Source organism: Chiloscyllium plagiosum, chromosome 16 (assembly GCF_004010195.1).
Source record: "Chiloscyllium plagiosum isolate BGI_BamShark_2017 chromosome 16, ASM401019v2, whole genome shotgun sequence".
In the NCBI taxonomy this organism is placed as follows: domain Eukaryota; kingdom Metazoa; phylum Chordata; class Chondrichthyes; order Orectolobiformes; family Hemiscylliidae; genus Chiloscyllium; species Chiloscyllium plagiosum.
The window spans coordinates 26009278-26033885 of record NC_057725.1 but is presented as its reverse complement, the minus strand read 5'-3'; the positions used below and the strand labels follow the sequence as shown (position 1 = coordinate 26033885).

At 41.1% G+C, this 24608-nt stretch overlaps 1 protein-coding gene across 8 annotated transcripts in view; it reads right to left on the bottom strand.

Moving 5' to 3' along the window:
* LOC122557708 (homeodomain-interacting protein kinase 3-like) overlaps positions 1–24608 on the bottom strand; it is a 260774-nt gene that overhangs the window by 52128 nt on the left and 184038 nt on the right. For all 8 annotated transcript variants that reach the window (XM_043705595.1, XM_043705593.1, XM_043705598.1 and 5 more), the window contains one exon: positions 11598–11721. In XM_043705595.1, coding sequence (XP_043561530.1) covers positions 11598–11721 — 124 coding nt within the window. The remainder of the gene's footprint in view (positions 1–11597; positions 11722–24608) is intronic.

Genomic DNA, 24608 nt, shown 5'->3' with positions numbered 1-24608 from the left:
AGGTTTTTGCATATGGGGGCTTTGCATGTGTTTATCTTTATGCAAATTATGTGGATGTTTGTCTGTGTAGAGATGTGTGATATAGAGTCATAGAGATGTACAGCATGGAAACAGACCCTTTAGTCCAACTTGTCCATGCCGACCAGATATCCTAACCCAATCTAGTCCCATCTGCCAACACCCGGCCCATATCCCTCCAAACCCTTCCTATTCATATACCCATCCGATGCGTTTAAATGTTCAATCGTACTAGCCTCCACAACTTCCTCTGGCAGCCCAGTCCATACACTTACCACCTTCTGTGTGAAAAGTTGCCCCTGAGGTCTCCTTTACATCTTTCCCCTTTCACCCTAAAGCTATGCCCTCTAGTTCTGGATTCCCCCACCCCAGGGAAAAGACAATGTCTATTTAACCTATCCATGCCCCTCATGATTTTATAAACCTCTATAAGGTCACCCCACAGCCTCCGATGCTCCAGGGAAAATAGCCCTAGCCTATTCAACCTCTCCCTATGGCTCAAATCCTCCAACCCTGTCAACATCCTTGTAAATCTTTTCTGAACCCTTTCAAGTTTTACAATATCCTTCCGATAAGAAGGAGACCAAAATTGTACACAATATTCCAAAAGTGGCCTAACCAATGTGCTGTACAGCCACAACATGACCCGCCAACTCCAGTACTCAATACACTGACCAATGAAGGAAAGCATACCAAACACCTTCTTCACTATCTTATCTACCTGCGGCTCCACTTTCAAGGAGCTATGAACCTGCACTCCAAGGTCTCTTTGTTCAGCAACACTCCCTAGGACCTTACCATGAAGTATATAAGTCCTGCTACGATTTGCTTTCCAAAATGCAGCACCTTGCATTTATCTAAATTAAACTCCAACTGCCACTTCTCAGCCCATTGGCCCATCAAGATCCCATTGTAATCTGAGGTAATCCTCTTCACTGTCCACTACACTTCCTATTTTGGTGTCATCTGCAAACTTACTAACTATACCTCTTATGCTCACATGTAAATCATTTATGTAAAGGAAGAAAAGTAATGGACCCAGCACCGATCCTTGTGGCACTCCACTGGTCACAGGCCTCCAGTCTGAAAAACAACCCTCCACCACCACCCTCTGTCTTCTACCTTTGAGCCAGTTCTGTATTTAAATGGCTTGTTCTCCCTGTATTCCATGACATCTAAACTTGCTACCAGTCTCCCATGGGGAACCTTGTCGACTGCCTTACTGAAGTCCACATAGATCACATCTACCGCTCTGACCTCATCAATCCTCTTTGTTATTTCTTCAAAAAACTCAACCAAGTTTGTGAGACATGATTTCCCACGATTAAAGCCATGTTGACTATCCCTAATCAGTCCTTGCCTTTCCAAATACATGTACATCCTGTCCCTCACGATTCCCTCCAACAACTTGCCTACCACTGAGGTGAGGCTCACTGGTCTATAGTTCCCTGGCTTGTCCTTACCACCTTTCTTAAAAAGATGCTCCACGTTAGCCAACCCCCAGTCTTCCGGCACCTCACCTATGACTATCGATGATACAAATATCTCAGCAAGGGGCCCAGCAATCACTTCCCTAACTTCCCACAGCGTTCTAGGGTACACTTGATCAGGTCCTGGTGATTTATCAACTTTTATGCATTTCAAGACATCCAGCACTTCCTCCTCTGTAATATGGACATTTTTCAAGATGTCACCATCTATTCCCCCACATTCTATACCTTCCATGTCCTTTTCCACAGTAAATACTGATGCAAAATACTCACTTAGTATCTCCCCCATCTCCTGCGGTTCCACACAAAGGCCACCTTGCTGATCTTTTGAGGGGTCCTATTCTCTCCCTAGTTACTCTTTTGTCCTTAATGTATTTGTAAAAACCCTTTGGATTCTCCTTAACTCTATTTGCCAAAGCTATTTCATGTCCCCTTTTTGCCCTCCTGATTTCTCTCTTATGTATACTCCTACTGCCTTTGTACTCTTCTCAGGATTCACTTGATCTATCCTGACATATGCTTCCTTCTTTTTCTTAACCAAACCCTCAATTTCTTTCGTCATCTAGCATTCCCTATACCTACCAGCCTTTCCTTTCATCCTAACAGGAATGTACAGTCTCTGGGGTCTCGTTATCTCATTTTGAAGGCTTCCCATTTTCTGCCGTCCATTTACCTGCGAACATCTGGCCCCAAGCAGCTTTTGAAAGTTCTTGCCTATCACCGTCAAAATTAGCCTTCCTCCAATTTAAACTTTCAACTTTGAGATCTGGTCTATCCTTTTTCATTACTATTTTAAAACTAATAGAATTCTGGTCGCTGGCCCCAAAGTGCTCCCCCACTGACACCTCAGTCACCTGCCTTATTTCCCAAGAGTAGGTCAAGTTTTGCATCTTCTCTAGTAGGTATATCCACATTTGAAACAGAGAATTTTCTTGTACACACTAAACAAATTCCTCTCCACTTAAACCCTTAACACTATGGCAGTCCCAGTCTGTTTGGAAAGTTAACATCCCCTACTATAACCACCCTATTATTCCTACACATAGCTAAGATCTCCTTACAAATTTGTTGCTCAATTTTCCTCTGACTATTAGAGGGTCTATAATATAATCTCAATAAGGTGATTATCCCTTTCTTGTTTCTCAGTTCAACCCAAATAACTTCCCTGGATGTATTTCCCGGAATATCCTCCCTAAGTACAGCTATAATGCTATCCCTTATCAACAACACCACCACACCCCCTTCTCTCTTGCCTCCCTTTCTATCTTTTCTGTCGCATTTGAATCCTGGAACATTAATCTGCCAGTCCTGTCCATCCTGAGCCATGTTTCTGTAATTGCTATGTTATCCCAGTCCCGTGTTCCTAACCATGCCCTGAGTTCATCTGCCTTCCCTGTTAGGCCTCTTGCATTGAAATGAATGCAGTTAACTTTATCAGTACTACCTTGTTCTCTGCTTTGTCCCTGCCTGCCCTGACTGTTTGACTCGCTCCTTTTCCCAAATGTACCCGTCTCAGATCGATCTCTTTCCTCACTATCTCCCCGGGTCCCCAACCCCTCAACCTTACTAGTTTAAATCCTCCTGAGCAGCTCTAGCAAATCTCCCTGCCAATATATTAGTCTCCTTCCAATTCAGATGCAATCCGTCCTTCTTGTACGGGTCATGTCTACCCCAGAAGAGACTCCAATGATCCAAAAATGTGAATTCTTCTCCCATACACCAGCTCCTCAGCTATACATTCATCTGCTCTATCCTCCTATTCCTGCCCTCACTCCTTCGCAGCATTAGGAGTAATCCAGATACATAGAGGTGAGGAAAGTGTTTTTGTGCACATTTTTAAAAAAACTAGACTGGCTCCAAGCCAAAAATCCAACATCTGGTTTAACACAAAGAATGCTCCAAAGTCTGTGATCAGAAGGATTTAGTAGTCAGATGTGTTATTCAACTGCTGCCAGTATGACCATTTCTGCTTATTTTTCCAGAGAAATGGGAGAGTAGACTGGTTTCAAACGACAGAGATTTTTGGCAGAGAGAAACAGTACTTTCAACATTCACACTAATAACTAAATCAAATAGTTTTGGGGTTGTAATATTTACACAGGCTGGTGCCACTGCTCTGGAAGTTAAACGCTGCCTGAATTAACAGCCCAACAACTTGTAGCAGTAATGATCCAGAGAAGACAGAAAGAATGTCACTTATATACCATTTTTCACTTTTCACGGACTCAGAATTCCCTGAATGATTCTAGCCAAGTAGGTACTTTTGAAACGTATTCCCATAATTCAGAAAATGTGGCAGCTAAATCTGCAAAGCTTCCACATATTTTCAAAACAACCTGTTCAGAGATGCTACTATACGAATGCCAGGCAATGACCATTTCCAACAAGAAGCAATGTAAACACCGCCCCACAACATTCAATGATACTACCATCACTGAAGCCCTACTATCAATGTCTTGGGGGTTACCATCAACTAGAAATTCAACTGAAGTCGGAAAACAGACCCAGCATATTTAATATTTCCTTATAACTGAGATTTTTACTTTCAGGCAACATCCTTGTAAATCTCTGTACCCTCTCCAGTGCATTCACAAGCTTTGAGCGTGTGGTGACCAAAGCTGCACAGAGTATTCCACCTGTGGTTTAATCAATATTTTATAAAGTTGTAACAAGACTTTCTTGTTTTGATATTCTACAATGTAGAGGTGCCAGTATTGGATTGGGGATGATAAGGTCAGAAGTCAGATGACACCATGCTATTGTCCAACAGGTTTATTTGAAATCAAAAACATTCGGAGCGCTGTCCCTTCATCAGATATTCTTCGCCTCAGCTAATGAAGGCAAGCATTCTGGAAGCCGCATTCACCCCTCTGTCTACCTGTGACAGCTTCAGCAATCTATGGTCTTGTACACCAAGGACCCTTTGTTCCTCATTACTCTCTAGGAACGTGCCATTCATTGTGCAAAATCCTTCCCTTATTAGAACTTACTGGGGGCGGCATAGTGGCTCAATGGTTAGCATTGCTGCCCCACAGTGCTAGGGATCCAGGTTTGATTCCAGCTTTGGGCAACTGTCTGTGTAGAGGCTACATAACCTCCCCGTGTCTGCATGGGTTTCCTCCGGATGTTCCGGTTTCCTCCAACAGTCCAAAGATGCGCAGGTTAGGTGAACTGGCCATGCAAAATTGCCCATAGTGTTTAGGGATGTGTAGGTTTGGGGCATTATGGGTAAAGGTAGAGTACTAGGGGAATGGATCTGGGTGGGATACTCTTTGGAGGGTCGGTGTGGAATTGTTGGGCCAAATGGCTTGTTTCCACACTGTCAGGAATCTATCGCTGGAATGGGTGTGACTTGAGTCTGCGCCTCCTAGCTCAGAGCTATGGACATTACCACCATGCCACAAGAGCCTTTACAGAAAGTGCCTACAAACAGCATTGTGATTTATTTTACTGATATTAATTGAGTGATAAACATTGTTCAGGGTACAGCAAGACTACCTCACCACTTCTTCAAAGCCGTTAATGGAACAGAGTTAACATTTCAAGCTGAGTAGATTCATTGATTCATAAAGTGCAGAAAAGGCCTTTTGGCCCGTTCAGTCTGTACTGACATGACTACCGTTAAAAGTGCACCAATTTCCTGTGCTTGTCCCTTACCCTTGAATGTTATGATCTTTGAAGTATTCATCCACATATGTTCTTAAATATGAAGAGTTTAGTTCTCATTTCACATTTCCAGCATGGACAGAAATGTGTATGGGCAATAAGTAGCGGGTCTAAGTAAGAATTAAGAATGGGTGCAGGTATGGTGGGCCGACGGACCTGTTCCTGTGCTTTATTGTATTGCATTTTGAAGAGCAGGGGAATTATTTCTGGTGCTCTGGCCTGTATGAATCTTCCAATCACGGACACAAGTTAGCTTCTAGTATAATAACACATGGACTTCACAAGAATCGACATCATTAAAAAAATAATCTGGTCATTGTCGCAGTGCTGAACATAAATTGGCTGGCACATTCCTCACATTAACATAGCGACTGAATTTCAAAAGAACTTCATTGGCTGTGAAGTGCTTTGGGATATCTTGAATGATATTACATCAATGCAAATTCTTTTTTGCTGTAAAAATACTCCATCACTCAGCAGCGCCAGAACTCTCTATGTAACAAAATACATGTTGAGCTGGAAAACATCACAAAGAAATAATTATTTTCAAGGAACACACAGTGAAAAAAACATTAAAGTTACAAAATGAAAAGGGCCAGCAACTACTTGCTGGCATTTTTCACCTGAAGGAAGAAAAGTTCTTTTTGAATTCACATTACTATCCTAAGCAGAGAGTTCAGTCATCATCAAAATCGTCAGGATAAAGGAAAATAAAGCATGGTAGAAAGGATCATGAATTTTCACTGATCATCCACCTTCCTTCATCCACTTGCTACTCTTTACTCCTGTGATAGTAAAAACTGCAGCAATCTCTCCCAAATTAAATCTGCTAACTTGTCAAAATCAATGTGTGCTCTGTGGCTCAGTGAGTAAACTGTTGCCAATGAGTCAGAGGTCATTCGTTCAAACTCCTCTCCTGAAACATGACCACAAAAATCTAAGCTGACGTTCCCAGTGTCCGCAGATCACCTCATGAAATTTCCTCACAACTTAGTTCTCTTCCTCTCTCAAAGAAATATCAAAGGTATGAAAGGTTAACGAAAATTAAACAAGAAAGAAATTATACCCATTTGTAAAGAACAGTGTGCTCTTCTTTCTTGGAAACAGAGCTTCAGAGAAGTCTTCAAAATTTTTAAAAGTTTATTTAGGGTAAGCATAGTGAAACTGCCTCAGCATTAGTATACTATTTTATCCCTTGGTCAGCTTCTGACCTCACTGTTATCCTTACCTACATTACCTCTAGATTCAGCCATTCCAGTGGATTCCTGGTTGGTGTCCTACATTTTAACTTCAGTAAACGAGGACATCCAGTGTCTTAAGTTGCAGTGAACCCTATTTCGATATCAATCCCTGCATTCGTTGATCCACTCTGACTTCTGGTCAAGCAAATTCTTGATTTTAAAATTGTTACCTTTGTTTGGAATTCTGTTCATGGCCTCATCTGCCCTCTCAGATGGATGGAAAAGATCCCACGGCACCATCTTTTTGTTAGGGGTTCTTTTGTTCATCCAGGTATCTTCGTTGTGCCGCACACTAGATCCTCAAAAATGACTTTTAGAATGGGGGGAAAATGGCCAGAAAGCAACACAGCTGAAAATGTGTTGCTGGAAAAGCGCAGCAGGTCAGGCAGCATCCAGGGAACAGGAGAATCGACGTTTCGGGCATAAGCCCTTCTTCAGCTGCCTGACCTGCTGCGCTTTTCCAGCAACACATTTTCAGCTCTGATCTCCAGCATCTACAGCCCTCACTTTCTCCAGAAAGCAACACAAACAAGAACCTTTATTCTTTAAGGAGTGATTTTTCTTAATTCAGGGTATCTTTCTCACACTTCCCTATAATTGCAATGTCATTGAGCTGTAAACTAATTTAACAATGTTAGGAACTTTATATCATGATTTATGTGCAATAAATGTATTTGGTTGATGATAACAAATACTCCATTGTCTGAACCAAATCGTGAAACAGAATCAGAAAAGAAAACAAGATCCAGCATGTCACAAGATAAGTTCAGATAAAGAAACCCTTTTTTAAATCTCAAATCCAACCATGCCCCAAGCACTAGAATTCTCCCACTCAGCTCTTTAATGTCTCTACCTCACTCTCCACTATTCACAGAAAAGCAGGGAAATTCTCCCAACACTTTGACTAATATGTCTCACAGCCAACTCATGAAAAACAGATGATATCTAGCCAATTTCTTCATTGCTGATGGTGAAACCTTATTGTGCAAACTTTGTAATTTTCTACATTACAATGATAATTCTTCAAAATTAATTTCAGGAAATTGGATGGAAATAAACCTGCAGGGACAAAGCAGGGGATTAAGACCAGACCAAACCCCCCACAAAATATATTAAGAAGATTGTCTAGACCCTAACATTTTCTTAATTGACAGGTAAGTGTAAGGCATTGTTCTCCAGAGGCAATTCGATTGGTCAAAGTACCAGGCTTGAAATAAAGCACACTTTATCATATACGATTATTAAAATACGGACAAAATACAAACAAAACTGTCACTCTATCGAAATGCTGAACAAAATATGTATATTAAATACAACTAACTATATTAAATACAAATACAATATAACATACCATAAACACACTTCTGACAAAGGCAAGTTCAGTAAAACAGATTGTCTTATATACAATTCTAGCAGCAGGAAGAGAACCCCAGCTGTAAGAGAGAGGGGAAAAAGAGCTTCCACATCCAGCTTCAAGACCTCAGCAATTACTGAAAGCTAAGACTATCCTGGTTCTGTGAGAGCTTGACCCCACCCATTCAGGCTGTCTTTATTGTTCCAAATTTAAAAAATAACCCAAGGCCTCACAAGCTGTTTACTTTATTGACTTGGAGCATTCTGCTCAGCACCTGTGTCTTAACCCTTTTTCAATAAAAAAAAGAACAAAATATACTCTTAAAGCCATAGTATAGTCACACCGTATTGCTCAAAGTCACATCAGAAACAGGACGAGGAATCGACCATTTTAGCTCTGGAGCTGCTCCATCTTCCAAATAGATAATGGCTGATATTAGACTTCATTCCCATTCTTCAACACTGTATCCGAATCCCTTGATATCTTTAACATCAAGAAATCTATTGATCACTGTCTTCAACACAGTCAAGGATTGAACCTCTACAGCCCTGCAAATAATTTGAAAGATCCAGCAAATTCTGAGTGATGAAGTGCTTCCTCAGCTCAGCCTTAAACAACCCCCGATATTCTGACACTGTGTCCCTGGTTCTTGACATCATCGCCGCCAAATCTCATCCTACTTCCTTTCTGCACCAATCTGTCAAGCCTTTTTTAAATTTTGCAAGAATGTTTTTTATTTATTCATGGAGATGGACATTTCTAGTTAGCCAGCATCTTTGCCCTTGAGAGGGGAGTGGTGAGTTGACAATTTGAACTATTGCAGTCCATGTGCTGTGATAAATCCACAATGCCATCAGGGGGATAATTCTAGATTTTGACCCATGATGGCGAAGTAACAACAATATATTTTCAAGTCAGGATTGTGAATAGTTTGGTATGGCTTGCAGGTGGTGGTGTTTCCAAGTATCTGCTGCCCTTGTCCTTAGGTGGTAGTGATTGTGGGTTGGAAAATAATTTTTAAGTAGCCTTGGTGAATTTCTGCAGTGCATCCTGTAGATAATGTATACAGTGCTACTGAGCAACTATGGTGGAGAGAGTAGATGCTTGAGGATATGGTCCTTTGTCCCAGTTGGTATTAAACTTATTGAGGGCTATTGGAATCAGAGTGAGGAGAACTCCATCACACTCCTGATTTTTGCCTTATAGATGGTGGACAGGCCTCAGGGAGTCAGCAGTGAGTTACTTAACTGCACCATTCCAAGCCTCTAACATGCCCTAATTTCACAGTATTTATATTGCTAATCATGTTCCATTTTTGGTCAATGGTATCCTGGGTATAGTGAGGGATTCAGTGATGGTAACGTCATTGAATGTCAAAGGAAGATGGTTAGATTCTCTCATGTTGGAGATGGTCTTTGTGGGATGTAAATGTTACTTGCCACTTTTCAGTCCAGATTTGGATATTTTCTAGGCCATGCTATATTTGGCCATGGATTACTTCAATATCTGAGGAGTTGCAAACGGTGCTGAACATTGTACAATCATCAGTGAACATTCCATTTCTCACCTTATGATGAAGCAGCTGAAGGTGACTGGGGATAGGCCCCAAACTTGAGGAATCCCTGCAAAGGTATCCTGGAACTGATTCAACTAATTTCCAACAACCACAACTACCATATGTACTTGTGTATATGTCGAATTTTGAAGACAGTTTTTAAAATCTGAAATTTTGGGGTTGACTTATACACAAGGTATTGTTTTCAGGGGGATGAATATTTATCTATAAAATAGATAAAATGGAAAAATTACCTTCCCGGCAGCCCCCGGTCCCTGATTCTGGAACATTCTCTGTAATATGTTCAGGCCGCAGTAAACTGTAGGTAACTGAAACCGTAGAAACCAACCCCGCGGATACACCAGTCACCCTGTATTGTCATACCACTACAGGTATTCTGAAAACCTGGAGCAGAGCGTGATGGCTAGTAGACTGAAAGACCCAGAATGGAGCGGTACAGCCAGCAGATTGGAAAGCCAGAGTGGAGCGCAACTGGGGAGGCACACTGAATCATAAATGTTGATCTGTAACTGTGAAGAACTAGGGTCGATGTATACACAAGATATATGGAAAATACGAGATTTTCTGGCCAAAAATAAGTGGTTGGCTTATATGTGACATTGACCTATACACGAGTATATACGGTATCTCTTTTTTTTGTTATAGGTGCAGAACTTTTCCCTTATTCCCACTAATTCCAGCCCTTGCAAAGAGTCTTTGATGCTACACCCAGTCAAGGGCATCAACCTCATCTCACCTCACCTCTGAAATTTAGCTATTTTGTTGCATGTTTGAAACAAGGTTGTAATGCTGCAATGAGATTACCTCTCATACTTCGAAAGTGCAGAGAACACAGGACCAGTCTATTCAATCTGTCCTCATACGACAACCCTGGAACCCTGGGGATCAATCTGGGAAATCTTTATAGTATTCCCTCAATACAAGTATATCCTTTGTGAGGTTGGATAAGGCAACGGTACAAAATACTTCAGATGTGGTCTCACCAAGACACTATACAATTGCAGCAAAATATCTTAACTTATGTATTCAACCCTCTTGCAATAAAGACCAACAGATTTACCTTCATCACCAACATACGACTTCCACCTACATGGTAGCCTGCAGTGATTTGTGAACAAGGACACCCAGGCCATTTTGTACATCCACACTCCCAGTCTCTCACTGTTTAAGAGAACAGTTTTGTTTTTCACTTTTGTTTTTCCAACCACAACAGATAGCTTCACATTTTTCCACATTATATTTCACCTGTCATGCTTTTTGCCCATTCACTCAACTTGTCCAAAAACCCACTTCTTCATAATTCATATTGCCAACAAGTTTTGTGACAATAGTAACCCTTAAAATGATGTTCCCACATCCAAATCCAGAGAACTTACATGCACTTGGTGGAGCAAACTCCCCCTATAGTATAGTTGTGATTCCATGAAAATCTTCCAGTTACATTGCACTTTCTTGACTAAACAACATCCCAAAGCACTTTGCAGCCAATAGAATATTATTGAAGTAGTCTTTGTTATAACATAGGAAATACGGCAACCAACAAGCTCCTATAGCCACAAACAACAATGTGGTAAACAGTCAGATAATGTGTTTGTTATTTTCTTTAAGGGATTATGTAATGGCAAGGGCACCTCACTCTACTTTCAAATAGCCAAAGCAAAATACATCCAACTGAGAGGGCAGAAGGTGCCTCAGTCTAGCATCTCATCCAAAAGGTGCCATTCTGACACTGCAGCACTCCAGAAGCAGTTCACAACAATGTCAGCCTAGAATTTGTGCTCATATCCCAGAATAGGATTTGGAACACACAACCTTCTGATTCAGAGGTGAAAGCACTACCCATTGCTTCATAGCTGCCACTTGTAAGGCACTATATAAATAGAAGTTTTTTCTTTCTTTGGTCAGTTTCTTATCCACTACTTTAGTTCACGCACAGCACTTCGACCTTCATTAATAAAAATAACACCAGTAACTATGGATCAAAGGCACCTGTTTCCCTATGTCCCTGATTTAAGTTTGACCTTAACTAAGCATTGAATAAGATATTTTCTTTTCGTTTAGCAATGTAACATTTTAAAACAGATTAAGCATGTAACAACATTCTCGTAATTAAAGGATAAAATTTAGAACAGCAAAACATTGCTTACTCCTTTAATTGCACAACATGATCACTCAACAGCCAGTTAGCCTTGGTGAGCTGATGGTTTCCCTTATGAGGCAGTTGCGTGTGACAGTTAAAAATAACTTCTTACCTGGTCATATTCCAGTGCTCCTGGGTACAAAGGCCATCCAAGGAATAGTTCAGCAATAACACATCCCAATGACCACATGTCTATGGCTTCACAAAACGGCAAACCCAAAATAATCTCTGGCGCTCTGGGATAAAATAAGAAAAATGTGTTAAATTATATGTTACAGCTCAGGAGAGCAAAGAAATGTCATGCTCAATCACAGTTTGGAACATCTATGTTTATTTAGACTGTACAGAAATCAAATAAACAGCTCCTGTGAAATAGATAGAGACTAGCAATCTTGTACTGTCCATTTATATTGTCAATCACTTTTGATGCATTATTTCAGACATCATTGTTGTACACTCACTGCTTCTCAAACATCACATTGCAGGTTCCAAATTAATGTTCACATTGCGGATCAAGTATCAGTTGAGCTGATGTGGGGGGAGAGATGGGGCAAGTTGATGCCAGGAGATGCCTAAAAGGGCATATGAACAGGCAATAAACGAGCTTGCAAGTGATTAAAAGCCTAAAGACCTGGGAGAAGGCCATTTGCTGATCCAGCCTTCCAGAATAGCACTCAGAGGGAAGGAAAAATTATCAATATATCTGATTCCTCTCAGCCACTATACAACAACGGGACCAACTCAGACCAAATCACTGGGAGGGGTGGCCATGCACTCAGTTATATCTCAGCCTACAATTAAAGCTTAGAGTACTGCATACAATTTTGGTCTCCTATTTTAAGGAGTGGGGGGAATGTACTTTCATTTGGGACAGTTCAGAGAATGTTCACCAGTTTGATTTCTGTGAAGAGATGATCTTATGAGAAACAGTTGAGCTGGTTGACCTGTACTCATTGGTATTGAGAAGAACGAGAGGGAATCTCATTGAAATTTATAAAAATCTGAGGGGATTTGACAAGATAGAGCCTATGTTTCCTCATGAGGAAATTAACAACTTGGGAACATAATTTTGGAATAAGAGGTCTGTCCCATTTAAGTCTAAAATGAAGGGAACTTTCTTCTCTCGGAAACTTGTTGAGCTTTAAAATTTTGAACCCTACAGCATACTGGAAGCTGGGCCATTGAATGTACCAAAGGCTGAGTTAGATCTACAAGAGTTACTGGGGGAATCAGGTAGGTGAGCAAGTAGGGTTCTTACTATAACCACATCAGCATTAATCATAAAAAGGTACACCAGATTACTCCTGTATCTGTTTATTATTTTCTTCTAATAAAGATTTTAAAGGAGGAAAGCAAGTGAGCTGAAGGGAGAATTCTCAAATGAGGGGTTGTGGAGACTGAAACCATGACAATCTTGAGTTGGCCAAATGGAGGTGACATACACATACTTGGCAGGAAGATGATGGCAAATGTCATGTAGGTGGGAACTGTGGCAACGTCGAGTGTAAAGGTGTCTCGAGTGATGGAGAGTATCTGTCACACTGCATCCTCCCAGTGATTTGGTCTGAGTTGGTCCTGTTTCATTTTGATAATGCCTCTGTGAACACCCTTGGGATTTTACTCTTTGTGAAAGGCATTGGAAAAATGCCAAATTTTACTGTGGTTGTGATACATCATCCTATTTTCGGCAATGGAGTTATCATAAAGTAATGCTGCAAGAGTCTGCATAAGATTCAACATGAACTTTTTTTTAATTTTCCCGGACTTGCTTGTAGAACACCAACTCAGGCTGAGGCTGGTGAGACACATTTGCTGAACTGTACTTGGGGCTGCATTGTGCTGTTGCAAAAGAGGCCACTCAATCAAATGCACACAGATTCATTTTGCATTAGTGTCTCACTGGGTTGCCTGTCTTGTGCCTGTTAGATCTGTTTGTCCAAGGTGGAGGAGCTACATAATTGTAAATGCCAGATCAGCATCCTTGAAACAAATGCTTTTACTGTAAGAGCTGCGCTCATCGTCAGCTCCAAGCCAGTCATTCGTTTTCTAAATGTGCTGAAATTAGCTTTGCCTCTTATTGACTGTTTGTCTACTGGACTCAAATGCATGGAATACAGCTGCATTCATGAACTTGAAATCCATAGCTTTATGTTAGTTATACTAGTGTTTGAATTTCCTCACGATATGTGGCCATGCCTTCACCTCTGAAATTATGTTCCTTAGCCTCCCCAAACATAAGACAGGCCTTAAACTCTTAAGCCATTGACCAAACTCGTTATGTGAACCACCTATCTTAATATCCCTTATCTGACTTTCGTGAAATATATTGAAACACTTTGCTCCCTTCAAGGTATTATATAAAAACAAGTTGCTATTGTTGATACTGATACGCCACAGAAATGACAAGGTAAATCAGCATGATCTTAAAAGATGGGGCAGGGAGACTGTCTCCCGCTTAAGGAGTAGTCCAACCCAATGCTCCTCGATAGATCTGAATTCTCCAGATCATCTACATAGAATGTGAAACATCCTGTACTGTAAATGGAAGAACTATCACAGTGAACCAAACATTGTGAAAACAGGATTGAAATTTTCTTATAATTTATATTAACCTGAATGCTATTACGAGGGGGCATAGCTTTAAATTAAGGGGTGGTAGGTATAGGACAGATGTTAGGGGTAGGTTCTTTACTCAGCGAGTCGTGAGTTCATGGAATGCACTGCCAGTAGCAGTGGTGGACTCTCTCTCTTTATGGGCATTTAAGCGGGCATTGGATAGGCATATGGAGGATAGTGGGCTAGTGTAGGTTAGGTGGGCTTGGATCGGCGCAACATCGAGGGCCAAAGGGCCTGTACTGCGCTGTATTCTTCTATGTTCTATGTTCTATGAATGCACCACTGCAAATCTCACCAACTTCAATCCCCTCAGCTTCTCCACATGTCATGATCAACCAAACACCACACACAGTGTGAGTCCTTTTAACACAACAATGGAATCAGCAAAGTTCCCTCTCTCCACTCAACATGCCTCTATTCCCACCCCATGCTCATTTCGCACAAAATCTTCCACTTGATTTTGTTTTCTAATGTACTAAAATTCCTAGACAGTCTCCAATGTTCCAACCAGTGAACAGATTAATACTTGGTGCACATGAATCTAACATTAGAGAGAGTCAAAACTAAGGAAAATAATGATGGTAGATGAATGATGCCATAGCGGGATGTCTAGCTCTCACATGCTAAGGAGTCTCCTGACAAGCTGTCACAATACTTTGTTTCTATGTTGCATCAGAACCCTTCCACCTTCAAAGCCAAGACCAACAAGTAAGTTCAATCCCTTCAGGTAAATCATACATTTGATATCCAGCTGCTATTGGAATGAGATCATGGATGAAGACACTCAGAATCAGAGAAACAAGAAAGTTGAAACTTCCACCAGGTTTTCTCCACATATTTATCCACTTCAACAGGGATGACGGATCAAAGGCAGCACACACAGAATTCAGGTATTCTACAATATTTCTGACAGTAAACTCTAACTTTAGCTTTACCATTGCTTGATCTCAATAGAGAAGTCTTCGCAGACTCCTATTAGCAAAGGCAAGAACACATATCAGCGGATTCCACCAATTCTTACCAACATCCCTCTTTAAAAATGTCCTTTTCCATTATCAGTCACCTCAGTGACAAAGGAGAGAACACTGGAATTTCAACAATCTGCAATTTGTGAGATACTCAGTCAATTTCTTTTGATTAGGATTGATAGGTAGCGCACAATCTTGTTCACAAGATAAACATGGATGAGAAAAGCTGTTAGTTAGTCTGTCCAGGAAACATCCCCCTCTCCACTGAAGCACTTCATTCCTTCTTCACAGATTCTATGGACCTTGACTCTGCTACACTACCTGAGAATTATGGACAATGGAGAACAACTCCTAGTAATAGGCCAAGTTTCACTCTACGAGTCCTTTTGTCCTAATAACATGCTGTTTTATTTGGATCAATATTTCTGATTAATTTTCTCATACTGTTTACTTAGTTACAATTGGGGCAAAGTCATCAGCCATCTCCAACGTCCCAATAGCAAATCCAACTGAAAGATAATCCCATGTTACTTTTGAATGGACTCTCAAATGTTAATGTTGATCACTTTCTCTGCACCTTCTCTGCGGCTGTAACACAGTATTCTGCACAATGTTCTGCTACTTGATGCACTTTGTATAGTACAATCTGCCTGTTGAACACACAAAACAACCCACTTTACTGTATCTCGGTATGCATGACGATGATAATAAATCAAATCGATTCAAATAAGGAATGCTGCACCGTTAACTCTGGATCAGCCAAACTTGTCTAAACTTGTCATGTGACTGCTCCAACCAATCAGAATAGAGTTAGACCACAAAATAAAGTGCAAAATCACAGTCAAGCCATATTTGACACTGAGGTCTCCCTGTGAAAGAGCAAGCAAAGCATGCAAGTATGGCTAGACCTATGAGAAAAGGAATTGTTAATCAGAGAGAGAAGGTGAGGGCACTAGAGTAAGTGAAAAACTGATGTGAAGCCAAACCAGACATTGCACCAGCGAGTTTATCCACTATTCTGAAAGATGAGGCAAACATTTTGGAACAGTTTGAAAAGCAGATATTCTCTCTCGGAAGGAAGAGATTAGGACCGGTTGCCTTATCCACCATTGATAAAAGTGTTACCATTGTTCAGGGAGTATACCACAACTGTTGCAAAGGTCAGATTTATGATGAAGACAAAGAAGACAGTGATGGAAGCCTAACTGCCAAGTGTTTCCACCTTGCTGAGTTCAAACAGGCAATGACTGCACAAGATGGTGAAAATGAAGAGGAATGCCATCCAACACAATGATGAGGCTCTTTCTGCTTGCCAATGGGTGGACAGCATAGATTTTCCAGCTAAGATACTCGTGGAAAGTTTTGCAGAGGTGGACAACATGCAGAGCTGCTCAGCAGAATTGACAGGTGATGCAACTGAAGATGCATTACATTCTTTCACTGAATATCAATGCACATCACTCACCTGTTCTCCTTGCTGAATCTGCAAAGGCTGTAGAAATGCTTTAAATTTTGCAGTGCAGCACAAAAACATATTTGACTGCATTGATGGTATGGTGGACTGTATCATGCTCATCCAAAGACAATACATTACAAAGAAACTGATTACTGCTTTTTTTCTGAAGCCAGTTCAACAAACATGTTTCAATGCTTTTTACAAGCCTTTGTAATGCATGAACAAGCTGAATCAAGACATTTTCCATACATTTACTGCTTTACTGTCTTCTGCTTAGCTCAGAGGGGAGCCTCTGAATCAGAGTCTGATCATTTCACTCCCACTATAAGACTTGAACACAAAGCTAGTTTGGCACTCCAGTTCAGTACTAAGGGAATTGTCGGGATGAAATTGTAAACCAAGGCGACATCAGCCCTTTCAGGAGAATGTAAAATACCCCTAGCCACCATTTTGACCTGTAGGAGGAGCATTCTCTGTTATCCTGGTCAATATTTATCTCTCAATCAGCAACACTAAACAGACAGGTTATTTGGTGAGAATCGCAGAACTTTTGTGAGACCTTGCAGTGCATAAATTAACTGCTACGTTTTCAAAAACCACTGTGGGTACCTAGTAAAAATGCTTCATTGGCTGTAAAATGCTTTAGGACATCCTGAGGTTTTGAAAGGTGCTTTATAAATGCAACTCTGTTTTTATTTGCTTTCTCAAGTTATTTGATAAAGCTAATGTCATTAGAGTCCTCTCCATTTGTGGGATTTTTGGTAGAATGACAGGTGGTCAAAAATGTCATGCCATTCTAGTAAATTGCTACTTTGAAAGTTTCAATGTGAACAGTCTTATATAGAAAAAAATATTCTGAGACAAAATTTGTGTTTGAACTGAATATTTTAATTTACAGTAATTTTGCCAAAGAGATTTCACAATCACCACTAGTCAGGTTGCCAGAAGCAAAAGTAACTTTTGTGGTGGGGTTAGTTAAGGCTGATATTCATCGAATGGGAGAATGAGTATTGAAAGGAGTTTCAAGTTACCAAATGGCTTTGGAGAATTACAAAGACAATATAGTGTTACAAAATCAATATATGCAGGTGCTAATGAAAGAACAGGACTCCTGTACCACCGAACCTGTCAGGAAAATGACAATATATGTCAAATCCAGGAATACCCTCAAGGCTGGAAACAAGGTGAAGCGAACTGAGAATGATTTTGATGCAGTTAATATCCGCAGTGAGATAAAAGAGACTGGAGTGCCTTATAGAATTACATGGGACTTTACAGCCAGAAACAATTCTAGGCCTGAAACGTTAGCTCTAATGCACACCTACACCAAAATACATGTGCTGAACTTTTGCTCTTATTCCAATGCAGTGTTTTGCTTTTGTATCAGGTCACTGATACTCCAAATATTCAAATAAGCCTTTATCTTCCTTACTTCATGTAACATTAACAATATATCAGCAATGTATTTCTCTCTCATGCTTGTCACTATTCCCTTAAATATACATTGTGCTATTTACTTTTATTGCTCCATGTGATATGGTAACTGTTTCCACACTCCCACTACATTGAGCAAAACAAATTCAATTCAATACCTTATTAGAGTTTTCAATTATTGGCCTTACATTCATAGCTCCTAGTTCTGGACACCCCAGAAGAGTAAACATCTTCTTTATGTCCTTCCTGTTGAATCTCTTCATAATTTTAACTTCCTGTTATGGCACTTCACAGTCAAAAATAAGTTGCATTTAGTGAGGTCAGAGTGAGTGCCTTTGACATCAAGATGCCAAATGTGGCATCAAGGAGCCCTAGCAAAATTATAGACAATGGGAATCAGGAGGAAAACTCTCCATTTGTACAAATAATGTTGGTTGTGATTGTTGGAGGACAATTATCGCTCCAGGAGTTCATCAGAACAGTGTATTAGGCTCAACATCATTGATCCAGTGAGTTTATCCACTATTCTGAAAGATGAGGCAAACATTTGGAACACTTCGAAAAGCAGATGTTCTCTCCAGGAAGGAAGAGATAGGGACCGGTTGCCTTATCCACCATTGATAAAACTGTTATTATTGTTCAGGCAGTATATCATTGTTCTGGTCAAGAAGAAGAAAAAGGCTTACGTTAGGATAAAATGTGAAAACTCAGTTAGGACGCTTGAGGGTTACAAGGAAGTCAGGAAAGACCTAAAAAGAGAGCTCAGAAGAGCCAGGAGGAGACATGAGAAGTTGTTGGCAAATAGGATCAGGGTTTACCCGAAGGCTTTCCATAGGTATGTCAGGAATAAAAGAATGACGAGAGTTAAATTAGGGCCAATCAAGGAAAATAGTGGGAAGTTGTGTGTTGAGTCAGAGGAGACAGGGGAAGCACTAAATAAATATTTTTTGACAGCGTTCACTATAGAAAATGAAAATGTTGGCGAGGAAGATACAGAGATACTTGCATCTAGAAGAGATTGAGGTTCACAAGGAAGAAGTATTAGAAATACTGCAGAGTGTGAAAATAGACAAGTCCCCTGGGCCGGATGGGATCTATCCTAGGATCCTCTGGGAAGCAAGGGAAGAGATTGCCGAGCCTTTGGCATTGATCTTCAAATCATCATTGTCTACAGGAATAGTGCCTGAGGACTGGAGGATAGCAAATGTGGTTCCCTTGTTCAAAAAGGGTAGTAGAGACAACCCTGGTAATTACAGACCAGTGAGTCTCACTTCAGTTGTTGGTAAAGTGTTGGAAAAGGTTATAAGAGATAGGATTTATCACCATCTAGAAAAGAATAATCTGATCAGGGACAGTCAGCACAGTTTTGTGAAGGGTGGATCGTGCCTAACGAATCTTATTGACTTTTTTGACAAAGTGACCAAACAGGTAGATGAGAGTAAACCGGCTGATGTGGTGTATATGGATTTCAACAAGGCATTCGATAAGGTTCCCCACAGTAGGTTATTATACAAGATGCGGAGGAATGGGATTGTGGGAGACATAGCAGTTTGGACCAGTAATTGGCCTGCTGAAAGAAAACAGAGGGCTGTAGTTGATGGAACACGTTCAGCTTGGTGTCCAGTTACTAGCGGCGTACCTCAAGGGTCGGTGTTGGGTCCACTGCTGTTCGTCATTTTTATAAACGACCTGGATGAGGACTTCGAAGGGTGGGTTAGTAAATTTGCGGACGACACTAAGGTCGGTGGAGTTGTGGATAGTGACGAAGGATGTAGTAAGTTTCAGAGAGACATAGATAGGATGCAGAGCTGGGCTGAGAGGTGGCAAATGGCGTTTAATGTGGACAAGTGTGAGGTGATACACTTTGGACGGAGTAATCGGAATGCAAAGTACTGGGCTAATGGTAAGATTCTTGGGAGTGCAGATGAGCAGAGAGATCTTGGTGTTCATGTACACAGATCCCTGAAAGTTGCCACCCAGACTGACAGGGTTGTTAAGAAGGCATACAGTGTTTTGGCCTTTATTAATGGAGGGATTGAGTTCTGGAGCCAGGAGGTTATGCTGTAGCTGTACAAAGCTCTGGTATGGCCACACTTGGAGTATTGTGTACAGTTCTGGTCACCACATGGTAGGCTACTGCAGAAAATACGGAGATATGGCATTGAGGGTGAGTTGGAGGTTTGGATTAGGAATTGGCTGGATGGAAGAAGACTGTTCTCGTTGGAGAGAAGAAGGTTGAGAGGTGACTTAATAGAGACATACAAGATAATCAGAGGATTACATAGGGTGGACAGGGAGAGCCTTTTTCCAAGTATAGGAACGGCAAACACAAGGGGACACAATTTAAAGTGAGGGGAGATAAGACAGATGTCAGAGGTAGTTTCTTTACTCAGAGAGTAGTAAGGGTATGGAATGCTTTGCCTGCAATGGTAGTAGATTTACCAAGTTTAAGTGCATTTAAGTCGTCATTGGACAGGCACATGGACGCACATGGAATAGTGTAGGTGGGGTGGGCTTCAGATTAGTATGACAGGGTGGCGCAACATCGAGGGCCGAAGGACCTGTACTGTGCTGTAATGTTCTATGTTCTATGTTCTATATACCCCAACTGTTCCACAGATCAGGTATATGATGAAGAAGACAAAGAAGACAGTGATGGAAGCCTAATTGCCAAGTGTTTCCACCTTGCTGAGTTGGCTATAATTGCTGAATCAATTACTGTCTCTCCAGCAAAAGGACCTGGGTGGGGGATGGTCGGTGGACATTGTTCAGGAGCATTCACACTCCTCAGGTACAGGAATAGCAATTATCCATCAGCAGCAAGGCCTAGAGAACATTCAAGTTTGGGCTGCTCTGGGACAAGTAACATTCATTACTCAGCATCCTATCTTCTCAAGGAAATTCAATAATAAACATTTCTTGACAAATATAACAGTTAGAAAATGCTTTCATCTGAAGAACCTTGCTGAAATATGGATCTTTGCTGCCAATGCCCATTCACGTGATATTTCTGATTGTTAATGTAATTCTTTTCATTTACTGGGCAGATATAGGAAACTTTAATATCAGAAAAATCATTCGCTTCAATAACCCTATCACTATTTGGTTGATCTGAACCCATCTGATGCTTCTGATTTAAAAATAAATTTCAGAATTAAATTGGACAAATACTTGGAAGAAAAAGAGTTCGCAGGATAATGGGATAAGAGTAAGGAGCCTTTGACAAACTGGATAGCTCGTTCAAAGACCTGGCATAGACAAATGTATTAAATGGCTACTTCCAGTGATTTAAGAATATATAGACTGGAATTTCAGCATGGGGTTGGATCTTGATACATGAAAGCATTTTAGGACCAGACACAACATATGAACTGCACCATTCTAGTGCCATTATGATCAAATGCTAAAATCTTAACTGAGAAGGAGACAAGTTCAGCACCCAATTAGGGGTGCTGAGTACTTCCAGGAGGTGGGAACACCTATCTTCTACCAGCAGCAAAGGTAAGTAGCAGCCATGCTGGAGTCTGCTGCTGCACTGATGACCATAACAGGCAATTTATTAAGGGACATTAAATGGTAATGGACCCCAAATTGAGGTACGGGTCATTCTGCTATAACAAGTGTTCATTAATGCAAATTCGCTGTAACATGATTGACGAATTGGGGACACTTTCTAAAGCGCAGACTTATAAAACTTCATGTGATACTGGTTGGATCCTTCAAATTTCATTTAATCATAAATAGAAACAAACTTTCTTCAGCCCCTTGGCAACATTGACAGTTGTTCAATAACATAAAAACATAGAATTAGGAGCAGGAGTAGGCCATGCAGCCCTTAGCGCCTGCTCTGCCATCCAATCTGATCATGGCTGAGCATCTAACACAATAGGCTGATCCCACATTTTCCCCATATCCTTTCATCCCTTGAGTCCCTCGGGGCGGCATGGTGGCACAGTGGTTAGCACTGCTGCCTCACAGCGCCAAAGACCTGGGTTCAATTCCCGCCTCAGGCGACTGAATGTGTGGAGTTTGCACGTTCTCCCCGTGTCTGCGTGGGTTTCCTCCGGGTGCTCCGGTTTCCTCCCACAGTACAAAGATGTGCAGGGTCAGGTGAATTGGCCATGCTAAATTGCCCGTTGTGTTAGGTAAGGGGTAAATGTATGGGTGGGTTTCGCTTCAGCGGGTCGGTGGGGACTTGTTGGGCCGAAGGGCCTGTTTCCACACTGTAATCTAATCTAATCTAATCTACTATATCCAACTTTCTCCTGAACTCACTCAATGCTCTGGCCTCAATTGCCTTCTGTGGTAGTGAAAATCCACAGGCTTGCCATTTTGCCTCATTTTAGTCCCAAATGATTTACCTCACATCCTTAGACAGTTATTCTGATTCTGGACTCCCCTGCCATCAAGAACATCCTTCCTGTGTCTACCCTTTTATTGGTTTCTGTGACATTTCCCCCATTCTCCTGAACTCCAGCAAATATAATCCTAACCAATTCAATCTCATACATCAATCTCACCATCCCAATCAGTCTGGTAAACTTTCACTGCACTCTCTCTATAGCAAGAACACCCTTCCTCAGGTAAGGAGATTAAAAAAAAGCAGCAGACATTTTGGAATTAGCAAAATCAAATTTCAAAATTACTTTCCTGACTTTTGACAAACTTGCTAAGGAGATAAAGGGACCATTAATTAACCATGTGCAGGTACCCTGTTCCTACTAGAAATTTGAAAATTCGAAACTTTCCCAGAAATGTCAGGACTCTCTGCTAACTTTCAAGGCTGGGAGTTTCAAACAGCATTCACAATGGGTGCGGGCCCCGTGACTCTTCAATAGCCTGTTTATGCAAATAATTGCACTTGCTGAAAATTCTCTCACTCTTTCCAAAAAGGCTACTAAGAATAATATGTGGATGAAGTGGAGGGGGGTTGCTGTCAACCAGAAATTTCAAATCTGAGATTGATAATTTTTTTTATTAGGGAAGGGTATGAAAGGTCATGAAAACAAGGTGGGTAATTGAAGGAAAGTTACAAATCAGTCTTGATCTAATTGAATAGTGACACAAACAAGATGAGCTGAAATGATATGTGTGCTGTAGGATTCCCTGATTTGTGGCAGATTTGTGGCATGGCAGTAGTCATGGAAGTGGAGGGGATGATATTGCTATGTCACATTCATGCTGCAGTGTAGCTGGCTCCCTTGGCTAGATTGGTGTAATGCAGAATAACTCTGAACCTAATTAGGCATCACACATAAGCCCTAAAGACAACTAAATTCTCCATCTGTTCTTTCATTCTACTTGAACAGTATTTTAAAACAAAACTCGGAAGAATTAGAACATTACTGTACAGATGAAAAGTAAGAAATAAGTTAACAATCTATATCTTGGTGTGTGTGCGCGTGTGTGTTCATAAATGTATGACCTGTGTACAATGTGTGCATGCATGTGGTTTGTTTATATACAGTAGTCCCCTGTATCCATGGGGGATATGTTCCAAGACCTACCACAGATGCCTGAAACTGCAGATAGTGGTGAACCCATTCATTTAAATGGGAAACGTGCCTCTCCGGCAGCCCCCTGGAATTATTTCTGGAATGTTCCATGTAATATTTTTGGGCTGCAGCAAACTGCAGATAAGTGAATTTGCGGAAGCCGATTCCGCAGATACAGCGGTCACCCCGCATGCATATTGTGTACATGCTTTGTGCGCATGTTCTTATGTATGTGTGCGTGTTTTTGTTAAAACGTATTTGAACCAGAACATGGTGTGTGTGTGTGTGTGTGTGTGTGTGTGTAAAACATTGAACCAACCCAAAACGTATAAATTATTTCTCCAGTTCCTCTGCCAACTTTGAGGCAGTTTTTTTTCAACATGGTCAATACATCCAGGCCACCTCCTAGAACTGAAAAAATGTGTTGCTGGAAAAGCGCAGTAGGTCAGGCAGCATCCAAGGAGCAGGAGAATCGACGTTTCGGGCATAAGCCCTTCTTTAGGAATGAAGAAGGGCTTATACCCGAAACGTCGATTCTCCTGCTCCTTGGATGCTGCCTGACCTGCTGCGCTTTTCCAGCAACACATTTTTCACCTCTGATCTCCAGCATCTGCAGCCCTCACTTTCTCCGCCTCCTAGAACTGCCTGGTCTACAAAGCCAGAAATCTGACAACAACGAGGTTTTTTTATTGCCCTCTCCTATAGAAATTTTATTTAAAAATCTTGGCTTCACTATATTTCCAGATATTCTCTTACTTTAAGTACTACAATATCAGATGACAAATTACATGCCATCTCTTCTTGCTGCTCTACTCTTCAATTGTGTTCCTGTCTTTGTACAGCCATGTTCATCTTGACAAGGTAAGGGCGAAGCATGACAGTCACTGTGCCTAGACACTGAATCAGTGATTTTCATTTCGAAATACCCTGAATAAAGTCAATCTCCAGTTGTGCATTTGCTGCCAGGAAAAATAAATAAACATCTGGCATGTCTCCTGCACTTTGTGAGATCTGTTTGGAGTGCCAACCCACATCCCATACGGATCCTACCCCATGCCGACACAAGTCTCAAAATCTTGGCAAATGAAGGAAACTAATCAAGCATTGACACAATCATCCAGCACAGTAGCACAAAATAACATTACTACAAGTAC